The 14,368-nt window shown below is 37.1% G+C and overlaps 1 protein-coding gene across 1 annotated transcript; it reads left to right on the top strand.

The window, feature by feature from the left end:
- Window positions 1–462: 462 nt before the first annotated feature.
- LOC123694909 lies at window positions 463–10,153 on the top strand. Its single transcript, XM_045640530.1, has 8 exons — window positions 463–605; window positions 795–3,958; window positions 5,694–5,797; window positions 6,388–6,563; window positions 6,849–7,134; window positions 7,478–7,615; window positions 8,137–8,395; window positions 9,529–10,153. Exons 2-8 carry the CDS (start codon window positions 998–1,000, stop codon window positions 10,033–10,035), a joined length of 4,431 nt encoding a protein of 1,476 aa, XP_045496486.1. The 5' UTR covers window positions 463–605; window positions 795–997; the 3' UTR covers window positions 10,036–10,153.
- Window positions 10,154–14,368: the final 4,215 nt, after the last annotated feature.

The raw sequence follows: 14,368 nt of genomic DNA, 5'->3' as shown, positions 1-14,368 counted from the left end.
ACATGTAGTAATTTTGATTGTTGACATTTACCACAGGTTATAGACCAGCATCACTGGTCGCTAGTGGGTCGGTAGATAATTATTAAAAAGACAATAATTATTACTTAAATATGACTGAAATGAAGGTAACGTTACCTACCAATTACCGAAAGCCGAAAATAAATTCAATGGCTTCTTAATGAATTCTATTATTATCAAAATGCTTTTTATTATACTAAATATGAAAAATTGGCAAATCTTAAGTTAGAACCTTCATTCGTTCAAATCTTATTTAAGATACCTTATGAATAAAGATAATTAATTTAATTTTAAAATGCTTGAGTCTTAGTTATCACAATAAGTAAGCACTAAAATATCAAAATGGCAATGACCTAGGTTATTAAACATGCTGCATACCCTGCATACCCATTTCAAAATACAACTATAATTTATACAGTCTGTGGTATGTATAGAGGTTTTTGATCGAGATACAAGACGTCTTTAAATATCGCAATATGTCGGACTATTTGGAAATATTTTTAGAATACGTGTAGTTGTTAATAAATAAAGGATATATTATTGTCATACAAATGTAATGGAATATACTTGACAAGAATTATAACGTGGTAAGTGGTGGTCTCATGTTTAATGTAGGGTCATATTAATTTCTTGCTTTCGATTTTTTATGTTTCAATGGCCTTTATCTTACATTTTTGTATTCTTTTGTCCTTTGAATGTGAGCGTAACAAGTTTTTGGGTCGTTCAGATGTGAGTTTATATATTTTAATGCTTATATAGATTTTTTTATCCAACAGATCAATAAAGAGAGTTGAATTGAAGATATGTATTGTTGGCCGTTCGTCTTGTGTGTTTACTGTAAAAATATACGTGACAGGCACCGCACGAAGTGGTGCTTCTGTCCGAGTGCGCATTGGACTAAATAACATTTCACGAATCGCCAGGGGTATCCTGCGCGTCGTGACATTTGTAAACATTTGTTATTGAATTGAAAGGCAAGATGGATCAAAGAGTGCAATGTCCCGTTTGTACTCTGTTTCTGCACAGTGGGATGTCTTTGGAGTCTCACTTGGATACACATCCTAAAGATCAAGTGATTAAAGCACTTTGCAGTTTGTCTGCAAAAAATGTTGGAAGCAGAACTCCAACACCTTCGACTTCGGAACGTTCATTTAGAAGTAGAACACCTGCTACTGATGACAGTGTCAGATGGTCGTCATCTCGCCGGAGCGCAGAAAGTGGTTACTGGAGGAGAACACCTAGTAGAAATAAATCATCATCATCTTCCAATATTTCACGGAATGTCACTCCTGATATTAGAATTGGTGGTATTAATTTTGAAAATAATGCTGTCAACAGCTGTGGGGAATTTTCTGAATGTGCAGTGAAATCAACCAAGTCAGCACCAGTATATACAACCAATGTGGAGCCACCTCAAGCTGACTTTAACACACAGTTTCCATTCTATCCTGATAGTCAAGATGATCCAGAGATAAAATATTCACGTAGCACAGATTATAGCGTAGTAGATAATAGTAACCCTCTTTTTCCATATAACCTCCCTGTTATAGGACCTACTATGAAAATGCCACCAACTATGTTAACACCTCATAATAAAAGAGCTAATAATATAGTTAAATTGGTCCCAAAGCAAAATAACATGTTAATGAAAAATATAGGAGGGCTACGTTACATAACTCCGAATGTTAAACCATATCCAGTAATGATGTCTGCTGCTCCATCTTTTATGCAAAAAAATGTTCAAACCAATATGATGATGGCTGGAAATATGCCTGTTCCTGACATGTTAGAACCGAAAGCAGGGGGACCTATGCCTGCTCAATTCAACCAAATGTCTGCCGACAGTCTCTCCTCTGGTACAACTGTTGTCACACAAAATTCTCAAATAATTTATAGGGAGATGGTGCACAATATGGATGGTAAACCATACATTTCAAACATGCCTCACATGTTGAGCACACAGGAAAATATGGCGCAGAGTAGTTCAATGTATCAAAATGTGATGGTTGTAGATCAATTTGGAAACGCATCATGTATGTATAACACTCCACCTCCTTTAATACCTAAGCCCTGTAATCCACCCATGTTTGGTAGTAATTTGGCTCATTTACCAAATACAATGGATAAATCTATACCTAATATAGTAAATGATGCTAATAAAACTTTAATAATTGAAGTAAGTCCTATGTTGTCAACAAACGAAGTAGATATTCCCAAAACAAGTGCAGACACATTGTCCTCGCAATCAGAGAGTAATTCTCAGAAAGCTATAGACACAGACACATCTGAAACAAAAATCTCAACTGCAGGGTCTTGTAAAGGGCTCAAAATTCTAAGCAATATTAAAGTTGAAGTTCCAGTACAGCATCATAAAAACATGATCAATACAGTCATGGATTTAACGGGACCTGGAGATTCTGGTTACATCCAGCGTCCGTCTTCACCAGAAAAAATCCTACCAGATTTAGATGAAAAGCCTTCAAACATATCAGATGACTGTACTCAGGCATCAAATTCAAGTGGGGACAATGGAGCTCCTCATAGCTTTTCTGTGATAAAGAATGTTGGCAATCCGCAAACATGTAAAGAATTTACAGTAAAACAAACTACTGTAAAACTTGACATTGAATTTTCTGATAGTTGTCCTGTGCCTGATCTTATATGTAACGAAAAGCCTTCTATTTCACCTTGTAGTGAATTGTTAGACCATGGAGAGAATTCCATGGATCGTTGCTCACCAATAACTAAAAGTGAACCATCACCTAAACCAGAGAACTGTTCTAAAAATGAAGCAGAAAATGATTATGTTGTACCTGCTAAACGAAAAGCTTCAGTTAATATTGAATCGCTATCACCTAAGTCAGGATCAACTTCAAAGCAAGAGCTTGCTGCAAAAAATGGCACTCCATCACCTAAACCCCAACCTTCACCTGTGCTGAGAACAGAGAGTAGTGAAAACAATGATTCAAGTACTAATAGTGAGAATAAGAAGGCCACAAAAACAAAAAACTTTCCATTAAGACTCAACAATATATTTGTAAAAAAGCACAAAAAAGTTTTAAAAATAAAAAATCTTAAACCCCTTCAATCTGAGACAGATCCTCAACCATCGTCATCATCCAAGGCTGAGAATTTTTTTGGTGACAAACCTCAAAATTTTCAAAATGTTAAAGATATAGTTGATATTCCTTTAACTGTTGGAAAAACAGAAATTAATGATAATAAAAAGGAATTTGATGCAGACACTGAGGAACAGTCTATGGACATTGAACCCATAGCACCATCTACTATAAGCCATTCCAATAATTATACTACCACAATTGATTTAGTGCACATTAAAGAGGAAGCAAATTCTAGTAACGAATTTACTAATGAGATGGATAGATCTAATCGTGACCTTACTCCTCTAGAAAGTTTACGTCCAATCAATGTAATTACATATGGCAATATGGGGGCTGCTGACTTTGATGATGACTCCAACCATAGGGAACTTTTGGACTTAGAAACCGCATCAAAAAACAAACAATTTGTAAATATGATGAATGATAATTATTTTGGAGACAACATTTATGCAGATTATTTTACACCTGACCGTGTGGAGAGTTTTGATGTAGATAAAGAGTCCAATTTGAGCAAGGGTAGGGAGGAGATGTATCATGTTTGGGGTGAACCATCTCAAAAGGAAAATGAATTTGTCCTACCAAATTTTATTCACGAGAGTTATAAAATCGCCGAGAGCAATATGGATTACGACGTAGGTGAGAGTGAGCATATAGATACTGTAAATAGGGTTGAGCGAGATAGTAAAGTTGATTTGTTGACTGAAAGCCGTAGTGAAGAGGAGCCACCTTTGAACATCTGTACTGACGAGCGAATGCCACCTAGAGGCGAGCTGAGTGGTCAAGAGAGCAATGGCGATATGGAATCTCCTTGGAGTGGGGTAAGCATGTTTTATAATATTATCTGTTACCTTTAAAAAAAAGAAATCTCCCATGCCATTCCATGTGGTTTAGCAAGTTATATTTCACATTTGTTTTACTGATTGGTCTTTCTTTGTGATAAAGTTAAAAGTTTTTTTTTGATCAAGATACTTTTTATTCTACATTGGGTATTGTATAAAAATCTATTAGCATAAAAATAACTGTGGCTTGTATATTCTTATCTTAAGGGCCGATTTTTCAATGCCCAGATAAACAGCTAGATAGAGTTTATTCTTCAGTTAACAAAATATTCAATTTTTCAATAGACGAATAGGACTTATCTATCGAATAACTACGTTATTTGAGGAATAAATCTATCTGCTGCTCCAACGGCCAGATAGCGTGCTATTCGACGATTAGACGTTTGAGTTGACAACTGACGCGTCAAATTTGGGATATTTTCGTATGTAATAACATAGAGCGTAGAATTTTTACAATAAAGCCTCTTTCTATAAAATAATTATCAATTAAAATCATATTGAAATTGATGTTTTTGATAGTACCTACTGATGATCATGCCATTGAAAATTTGCCGGACGCTGCCTTTATGTCGTTTCCATCGTAAAATATATTAATTTTAACACAAATTTAATCAAAACTCTTTACTCGAATCAAAACAATAATCAACAATCCTAGAACACAAGATAAACTTAAAATTCACTCCTGACGTGAGTCATAATGACGGTTGTTGACATATTGCAAGTTGACTCTATCCCGCTCTAACCTGACTAATTTAATATGTTTGTTTCGCCACTCCAAGAGCAGAGCTGCCAATATGGAAATATTTGGTCAGATAGTTATTCATCAAATAAATCACGATTGAAAAATAGGCGAGCCGTTATGAGTTAGATAAGCAATTGAATAAATCTATTCGAGGGGTAGTTATTAGACTGTTTATCTGGGCATTGAAAAATCGGCCCTAAATAATATATTTGTTTTGATAATAATCAAATTTTCAGAATCTTCTAGCAATTTATTTTCTTTTTAATAACACTTAACAGTTAACAAGAAAAGTAACTAATTGAGCATTTAAGGATATAAAGATCTACCATAATTGTTTAAGAAAAACAGCAGCTGAGAAATTAGTCACAATTTGTTAATTAACATTTACAAGGAATGTAAACGCATGTTAACTTTTTACAGCAGTTTTTATATCACCTTGACATTGTTTCGGATGCCCTAAAAAAATATTTACTATAGTTTGACCGCAACCGCTGTACCGCGCCTTAGGTATGTGCGCGGCGAGGCGGGGGAGAGTACCGACCGTTCCGTTTCTTTCTAACTTCTAACTCGTGCTCTTTCTTACCCGGTCCCCGCCTCACCGCACATACCTAGGGCGCGGTACAGCGGTTGCAGTCAAGCTATACTCTTAGAACGGCCGTACACGGGCAGCTCGAGCAGTTAACGGCTGAGGGACATACACGGGCTGCTCGAGCGGTCCGTCGTTGAGTGCTCGAGCTGTCGCTACAAACCGCGCAGTTGACGGCTTGAAGCGGTCGCAACGGCTCGAGCAGTCAGTGTACGACAGTGAATGAATATCCATAGTTCACCGCGCGGTCGCGGCTTCAAGCCGTCGGCCTTAACTGCTTAAAGCGGTCCGTGTAGGGCTGCCCTTACAGTGAATTGGTGGTGTAAACTTTTTTCTCATGATGCGGGGCATTAATTTTTTTTTTAGTTGTACCCTGTGTATTACAGATGTATCCAGAGGTGACACCAGCCGAACCCTACGATCTAATAGCACGCGAGAGTTGGGTGTCAGATGGCTCCGACATTGACACCACAGAGAAAAGGGACAATTTGTAAGTTATTTTAATAATAATTGTAAAATTTTTATGTTTACTTTATTGACACTACGTGAAGAACACGTTTTTCACGCGTATCACGTAATGCATTATAGTGTATTGATTGTTATGTATAGTGGAGATTGCTTTAATGCAAAAAATAAACATTTAGCATTATAGCAATAAAATCAGTTCAATTGGTTATTATATTTCATTATTATTGTTTTAAATTATCTTACTGGTTTCTCCTAGTTTATAGTATAGCTTTTATGATAAAAATTAAATTTGTTCTTACTTATTATTAAGCTATTGCATAGCTTCTATCGCGGGCCTTGAGCGCGGGGACCGAATCGAGAAATTCCGTAACGAAAAAACCTCACGCTCTCCACTCCGACGGGCGGAGCTGTGGCTTGAAGGCATAGCATGTAATAGCTTTACCGCGGCAGTCCCCGAGTGCCACACGTAGTTTTTAGTTTTTTTTCTGATAGACTTACCAAATACGTATTAACAAAAAATTTAAGGAAAATTGACAATTTATTTGTGACACAAGCATTTTATACATAATTATGAACATTATTAAATAATATAATATGTAATTACCTTTACAGGGAAGAAGACGCGTTATTCACCAAGACACGGTTGCACACGTGCACTCAGTGTGGCCTTAAGTTCCCGACGCTCAAAGAGCTGCGTTCACACTGCAATGCCTCGTACTCGCACGGTCGGGTTGTCACTTCTAGAGCGATTAAGAAGGAGGAGAAGCCAGATGAAGGTGTACTGGAAGGTTTGTTTTTAATAATAATTAAAAAGCTATTGTTTGTTGAAATAAAAAAAAAAAAATAGAAAAAGTCCATCATGTTGCAGGATTCGAACTCGCGTCTTTAGCTTCATTTGATTGCTATAAAACTAAATATCAAACTAAAATTTTATTAGTTTAAATTACATATCCTGAATTTACATTTTCATAAAAACAAAAAAAAGGTCATTTGCCCATTTTTAAACCATACAATTCCTTGTTATAAGATTTGTTTTAAATCAAGTATTTAAATTTCGTTTTCCCACTTTTCAGGAAATCTCCTATACGACTCAAAAGAATCGGTCGCCACTACGATGCTACAAGCGTACGACACACTTACAGAATCGAAGCCGGAACTCCGAGGGCTCATAAAACGGGAGAAGAAGAAGAAAAGGAACTTTGTGTGTCCCACGTGTAAAGTCGACCAAGGGAACGATGTAGACTTCAACAACCATCTCAAGATACATCCGCTCGAGTGTCAGACGTGTGGAAAATGCTTCTACAGACGGGCCAACCTGGCGCTGCACATCAAGACACATCTCGGGATAAAGAATTATAAGTGAGTTTGGCGTACGTCTTGGAAGGGTTGTCTTATATTTGTAGTGGTGTTGTAGAAATGTGATACACGATTTTTTTAAAGCTTTCGTTCCTTTTGTTTAAGTGCACTATCTAATTTTAACATATTCTTTCTGATTTTTGTTTACATATTATATGATGAAAGTTACTCAGGAGATGGTGATCAAACTACTATTTACTACTTGCATTATGAGCGGCAATTATCATGTAGGAAATCTCCTACTTAAAAATGTATGATTTTTGTTTGTTATTCGACTTAAATTTATAGCTTAAAAAAAATCAAACTATATTTCGCCATTTAAAAAAGTTGAAATCACCACTTCCAGGTGCGAGATATGCCAGAAGCGTTTCATCACACGGCAGAAGCTGAACGAGCACCGCAACGTGCACACGGGACACGCGCCCGTCAAGTGCACCGTGTGCGATGACACCTTCCGGAGATACTCGAATATGGTGCAGCATAGGTCAGTGTGGAGGCTTTTTTTTTATTTTATAAGTATTCATTATGAATGGTTTGGCGTTAATTTTTGCGTGTGGGAACTAAGAAAGAAATGTAATATAAGTATTTTTTAAGGATTTCATTTAAAAAAGTAATAGTATATACTATATTGTCAAGAGGGAAGAGTTGAAGTATTTTGTATTTATTTCGATTTCATGCGAAAAAAAATTATTGACTGATTTAAAATATTATTTCACTTTTAGAAAGCTAAATTTTTACCGAGTAACATAGCATAGCATATTTTTATTTTTTTCATAAGATGGCAAATATATTTTGAAATGAAACTTCTTTAGACACGTTGAAGGTTGCGTCATGGCAATGCCACACGTCACGGAGTAAGGCTACGATTTTGGTATTTTAGAACCTTGCCAAAGAAGTTTCACTTCTAACACGTGTGCACACACGATCTTTTTTTGCTCTAAAATAAAAATAACCTATTCCATAATATTCGTATGTATAAGTAAAGTATGTATTTATTCTCCACAGGGACCGGCACCACCTGAACAAGAAGGCGAAGGTGCGCGACTACATCTGCCAGTGCGGGGCCGTGTTCCACTCGCGCGCCAAGCTGCACTGGCACCGCGAGACGCACGACGGCCGGCCCAAGGCCTGCGCCTACTGCAGCGACAAGTTCGTGCACGCGGCCTCGCTCACGCGCCACGTGCGCCGCACGCACAACGAGTACTACCTGTCCCCCCGGCTGCGGGGCAAGGTGGACAACGTCACGTGCCCCGTGTGCAAGCAGGTGCGTGCCCCCCGCCCCCCGCCCCCTGCCCCCCCCTGCCCCCCCTGCAGCGACAAGTTCGTGCACGCGGCCTCGCTCACGCGCCACGTGCGCCGCACGCACAACGAGTACTACCTGTCCCCCCGGCTGCGGGGCAAGGTGGACAACGTCACGTGCCCCGTGTGCAAGCAGGTGCGTGCCCCCCGCCCCCTGCCCCCCCTGCAGCGACAAGTTCGTGCACGCGGCCTCGCTCACGCGCCACGTGCGCCGCACGCACAACGAGTACTACCTGTCCCCCCGGCTGCGGGGCAAGGTGGACAACGTCACGTGCCCCGTGTGCAAGCAGGTGCGTGCCCCCCGCCCCCCGCCCCCTGCCCCCCCTGCCCCCCCTGCAGCGACAAGTTCGTGCACGCGGCCTCGCTCACGCGCCACGTGCGCCGCACGCACAACGAGTACTACCTGTCCCCCCGGCTGCGGGGCAAGGTGGACAACGTCACGTGCCCCGTGTGCAAGCAGGTGCGTGCCCCCCGCCCCCTGCCCCCCCTGCAGCGACAAGTTCGTGCACGCGGCCTCGCTCACGCGCCACGTGCGCCGCACGCACAACGAGTACTACCTGTCCCCCCGGCTGCGGGGCAAGGTGGACAACGTCACGTGCCCCGTGTGCAAGCAGGTGCGTGCCCCCCCGCCCCCCTGCCCCCCTGCAGCGACAAGTTCGTGTGTTCGTATCCATGCGCGCAGCCAACATGGGGAAAAGGATAGACTTTTATATTTCAGATTAGAATTTGATCCAGGTAGTCGATATGCTTTATATTCGAAGGGAAAATTTATCTCAAAAAGTTTTCGTGATTAAGGTAGGCTGATCCATCATGCAATAATGTGAAAGGTTCGCTTGAAAGACAGGATTTCTGAGTTTACTCGAGCGAGAAAGATACAGACGGAGATGAAGTTTTCACTCGTGTCGTGCGGTCTTCGGCATAGACAATTTTTTAAATGTAAAAATCTTATTAAATAAGATTATTTTTGTTTATAATAATGTAATAAACTGTTCATTGATTGTGATAAGTTTAAAATCATATGGAATATAATATAATTATTTTATGGTCCTTCGAGCCGGATTCCAAATTAGCGTATTTAATTCTCACAATCTCCCCCAGGTGTACCTGCGCACGAACCTGCGCGCGCACCTGCTGACGCACAGCGGCAAGCGGCCGTACCCCTGCATCATCTGCAACAAGGCGTTCACCACCAAGTGGAACCTGAAGCTGCACCGCTGGACGCACACGAGCCGCTCGGCGAAGCCCTACAAGTGCGCGCTGTGCAAGGGCGCGTTCGTGCGGCACGCGGAGTACGTGGCGCACATGAACGCGCACAAGTCCGTGCGCCCGTACACCTGCAACTACTGCGGCTGCCAGTTCATCCGCAAGTACAACTGCCAGCGGCACGTGCGCGAACACGAGACGGCCAAGAAGTACGTGTGCAAGGTGCCCGAGTGCGGCAAGTCGTTCCACCGCAGCTACTACCTGTCGGAGCACATGAAGGTGCACAGCGGCGTGCGACCGTTCGCCTGCAACATCTGCGGCAAGACCTCCAGCAACAAGTCGAACCACAACAAGCACGTGAAGATACACCACGCGCGCGAGCCCGTCGCCACCGAGGCGTAGGCGTACTAGTCTAAGGTCCCACCGCAGGATTTGTGCGTTCATAGTATTTTTGCTAAAACCAAAATTTTGTGTATATTTATAATTAGGAGAATATATATCGACTTGATTGCCAGTCAAAATTTGGCCACAAGTATTTTTAATAGACTTCAAAAAAAAGGAGGAGGTTATCAATTCGGCCGGTATGTTTTTTTTTTATGTATGTACACCGATTACTCCGAGGTTTCTGAACCGATTTACGTGATTCTTTTTTTGTTCGATGCAGGATGGTGTCGAATTGGTCCCGTAAAAATTTTATTCGGGTAGGCCCAGTAGTTTTTATTTTATGAGCATTTTTGTCTGTATTTGTAAATGTTGCAAGTGCAAGTTTGAAGTCGGTTGTTTTTAACGCAGTTATCACTTGTTAATAAAAAAAATTCTAAGAAATTTTTCGGAAAACATTTCATTCACTTGTTAATTATGACTGGCATCCTAGTCGATATATATTCTCCTAATTATAAGTATACATAAAATTTTGGTTTTAGCAAAAAAACTATGAACGCACTAATCCTACTGTGGGATCTGGTACTGTACATATCTCGCGCTCGATGTACATAGCTAGTTAAATTTTTAAATTTTATCGTGTAAATACAGGACCAAGTGTGTACATGTTTGTTTATGATTGCACGGCAGGACTAACCTCTTATTTTTTTAATGGTAACAGTGTAAATAGACTATAACAGATAAAACTAAAGGAGTTGTTCATGTGCCATCTCGCGGTCTTTTCATTCTGTCGTGCGCGGTGGGGCAAGGGTGTCTTACTGTTGTTCTAATAATTATAACTGGTTTTAGGGTTCCGTACTGAAAGGGTATTTATAAAAAAAAAAAATTACACATCTCAATTTCATTGTAAATAAAATAGGAACATATCTAACATTTAAAATTATTTGTCTATAATATGTCTGTGTATTAAACTCGAGTCGTAAAATTATAGAAATGAATTCGATTTCATGATTAATTTAATTACACACAGGTAAATCAAGTTAAAAAATCCAGTTATTGTCATAATTATCACAGTTAAGACCAACCCTTATGCCACCGTTAAATTGTATAATAAGTATTTAGGGAAATTACTAATGGGCATTTCGGTAAAGGTACCCCGCTTATTTAATTTGTTAGCTTTAATTAAACTAATTTTTGGTAAGATTATTATTTTTTGTTATAACATATAATAATATGTGCAATTTTTGTGCAGTGTGCACATTGTTGGGTTTATGATTCAGTTACAGGAATGTGCATTGTTATTGTGTTATGTAGCTTTTATATAAAAAATGAACTTTTTTTTGACAAAAAGTCAGGTTTTTATGCTATAAAGCTTAATATCAATTGTAGCCTATTTTATGTAGTGGGAGAGAGTTATTCAACTAAGGGCCGGTTTTTCAATCCTTGGTTAAAATTTATCCGTCCAATGAAGTATTACACGAACATTTTAAAATGTCACCTGTAAACTGTCAAATGCGGACAAATAGAATATTTTTGAAATGGTAGTTTAATACGTTATTAGATGAATAAGTTTTAACCAAGGATTGAAAAATCAGCCCTAAGACGTTTTTGTGAGTCTGTTTGAGTTAAAACACGTATTGAATTATGTTCTTCATAGTTCAAAATTCAAATAGAAGTTACTATGACACAGAACATAATATAAAAAAAGAACAGAAAAAATATTATTTAAGATCTGACATACAAGCTTTATATGTACATATTTTCATTTCCCGCTTGTTGTAGAGTCACTATCATACAGTTGGTTAAGAAAACAGACAAAAAATAACTTGGGCTCAAGGATTAAACTTTTTTCAAGCAATTTAACACAATAACAATGCATGTTATGTCCACAATGAACTCTGGAAATGACAGCAATGATAAATATTTTTTTTTATTATTTGACATATTTGATCTGTGATACGATTATTTTTGACATTAATTGCAATTTCAATATAATTTCAATGTATTTATTTTTCGCGTTTTCGTTCGGTAATTTTATGATTGGATGACTTTTAATGCCGTAATGAGAAAAACGTAAATTTATATATTTTCTATTTGATGAACTCGTTTTTTTTTACATTTTCCGCGTCGGCTTTCTTATACACAATGATTTAATATAAAAAAAATACATTTTTCGAGTTTCTTATGCCAGTATAAAAAGCCTATTGTTTTAACTATGTAATATTATAATTTCTTGACATAATTAATGAAAATGATTAAGTATAATGATTCTGATTTTATTGTCTACATTTTAAGTTTTATGATTATTAATAAGTGCTCTGACATTAATGGTAAATTCATTTTATTATTTGAAGATGGTATTCAATGATTAGTTAGATTTTTATGAAAAAAAAATGATTGGCTCAAAAAAAAGTTACCTATTTTGTGGTATACTGTTATTTCATCGAAGCCTCAAATCTTTCGACTCATATTTCCCCGTCTGTCATTTTACAGAGTGAATTATTCTTGTATTATCTAGATTTAATTTTATTTATGTATTTTTTATAGAATATGTAGAATTATTTTTAATTATCTTACATTTGCAATGGATTTTAATATTTTCTTGTATTTTTTTCACACATTTTCAATTTAAAGTACCTGTATGATTTTTTTAATACGTAATTACAAATTATTATACTTTGGCGCGTTTTTTCAATGTCAGATAGTTCTAGAAAATGTTTGATTTTTTAAATGGATTAAATGCTCATGTATTTGGAAAAAAATCTGAATATTGAAAAAACTTTGGTCGTTATTGTACAAATGCAATGTCTTCCTCGGGTTGACGTCATTAATATAAAAAAAGTTTAAATACCAATATAAAACTTGTATTTTTAGAAAATTTCTTAGTAGTACTTGGACTTCTTCCGGCGATGACATAATTAATAAATCAATTGATCAAATTTTTTTTCATCTCAGTCAATTTTTTTATTATTTTTTTGGCAGTAATGGGGATTCCTAATAAGCGAAATTATACCATGATCTAAGCTATTACTGACCACATCACTGCCAATTTTCGAGTTTACAAGTTTTTTATTTCAGTAAAATTACAGTTATCCTCTATAAACGCCAAAAAAAGTAACAATAACATGATTCGTAAAGACCGTAATAGTTTTTTTATTTTTTATTCTTAATTTATTTTTTGTGACAGGAAATGTCTATTAAACATAATAATAACTTTTGTTTATGTGTGTATAAATTAAATGTATTTTGTTAATACAAAATAAATATAAAAAGGCACTGTAATAAATTTAAAAACTTAAATTCTAAATATTTTCACCCTTGTATTAAAAATTAACTGAAAAGACTGTATTTGTGACGCCAATTAGATCGGAAAGTATACTGTGATTATTTAAAAAAAAATCATCAACTTTATTTTGTTTTAAATAACACGCGTGCAATCTACAAGTTGTTAATATTGTTACTAATTCAAATATCGAACATGGATCAGAGACAAGAATGCAGATTAAAAAAAAAGAGTTGGTTCTCTTGTCCATGGTGGATGCTTGAATACGAAAGTAAATATTATGTACAAATTGTTGTGTGTTTTGTGAAGGAATCACACCAGCTGTGTTCATTTAAGAATTGTATTTAAATTATTTGCGTATAATTTAATAATGCATATAAAACAATGATCTCGTATTTCAAAATAACAATTTTCACGTTTTGATTTTGTTTTTTTTGTAAATTAGCTGTATTTTGGTCTGACAAGCATTCGATGTGTAAGAAGGAAAAGGCGGGAGAGTTTCGTTTTGATAGGTTATAGAGTGTACATTATCTAAGCGTGTTTGGAGCAATAATAAAAGGTAAGTATATTCTGTACAATGAATAAGTGTCGTACGTAATATCGAGAATTGGCATCGTATGCGACATCGACTGTTTGTTGGCCTTTTCTACTCGGTTAATAGAAGAAATTGGTTATTTATTTTACGTTAAGGTAATTTGTAAATATTCTGTTAGGATATATTTTGTAATGTGGGTCGTACACCAAAATACAGTTCATGCGGGGTCACTGAACTGGACTGTTAGTGTCAGCAATAAATTTAAAGTAAGACATTATAAATGTGAAGTTTTATTTTATCCCTTTCATTTCACTGTTCATTAGTATTCGACAAAGAAGGGTTTTATTGAAAAAAAGTTCATATTTGCCGAATATGTTGCCCTAGAAATACCTTCAGTCTTCAGACTCGTTTTCCCTTGACGGTTTATTACTATGCACTGAAAAACGGTTTACATAATTGCACCCAAATAGGTACATAATATAAATTATAATACGTAGTTGATAGTATTGTTGGTATTGTTATTTTCATCCCGTTAC

This window comes from Colias croceus, chromosome 10 (genome assembly GCF_905220415.1).
Source record: "Colias croceus chromosome 10, ilColCroc2.1".
NCBI classification, from domain to species: domain Eukaryota; kingdom Metazoa; phylum Arthropoda; class Insecta; order Lepidoptera; family Pieridae; genus Colias; species Colias croceus.
The sequence above is the reverse complement of the archived record's forward strand: the minus strand, read 5'-3'. Positions and strand labels throughout refer to the sequence as shown.

Bases quoted from the DNA above. Each gene is read 5' to 3' on its own strand.
- LOC123694909 (XM_045640530.1), top strand. From the start codon at position 998: ATGGATCAAAGAGTGCAATGTCCCGTTTGTACTCTGTTTCTGCACAGT. The intron at 3,959-5,693 runs GTAAGCATGTTT...TGTGTATTACAG, and splicing joins TGGAATCTCCTTGGAGTGGG to ATGTATCCAGAGGTGACACC. The intron at 7,135-7,477 runs GTGAGTTTGGCG...CACCACTTCCAG, and splicing joins CTCGGGATAAAGAATTATAA to GTGCGAGATATGCCAGAAGC.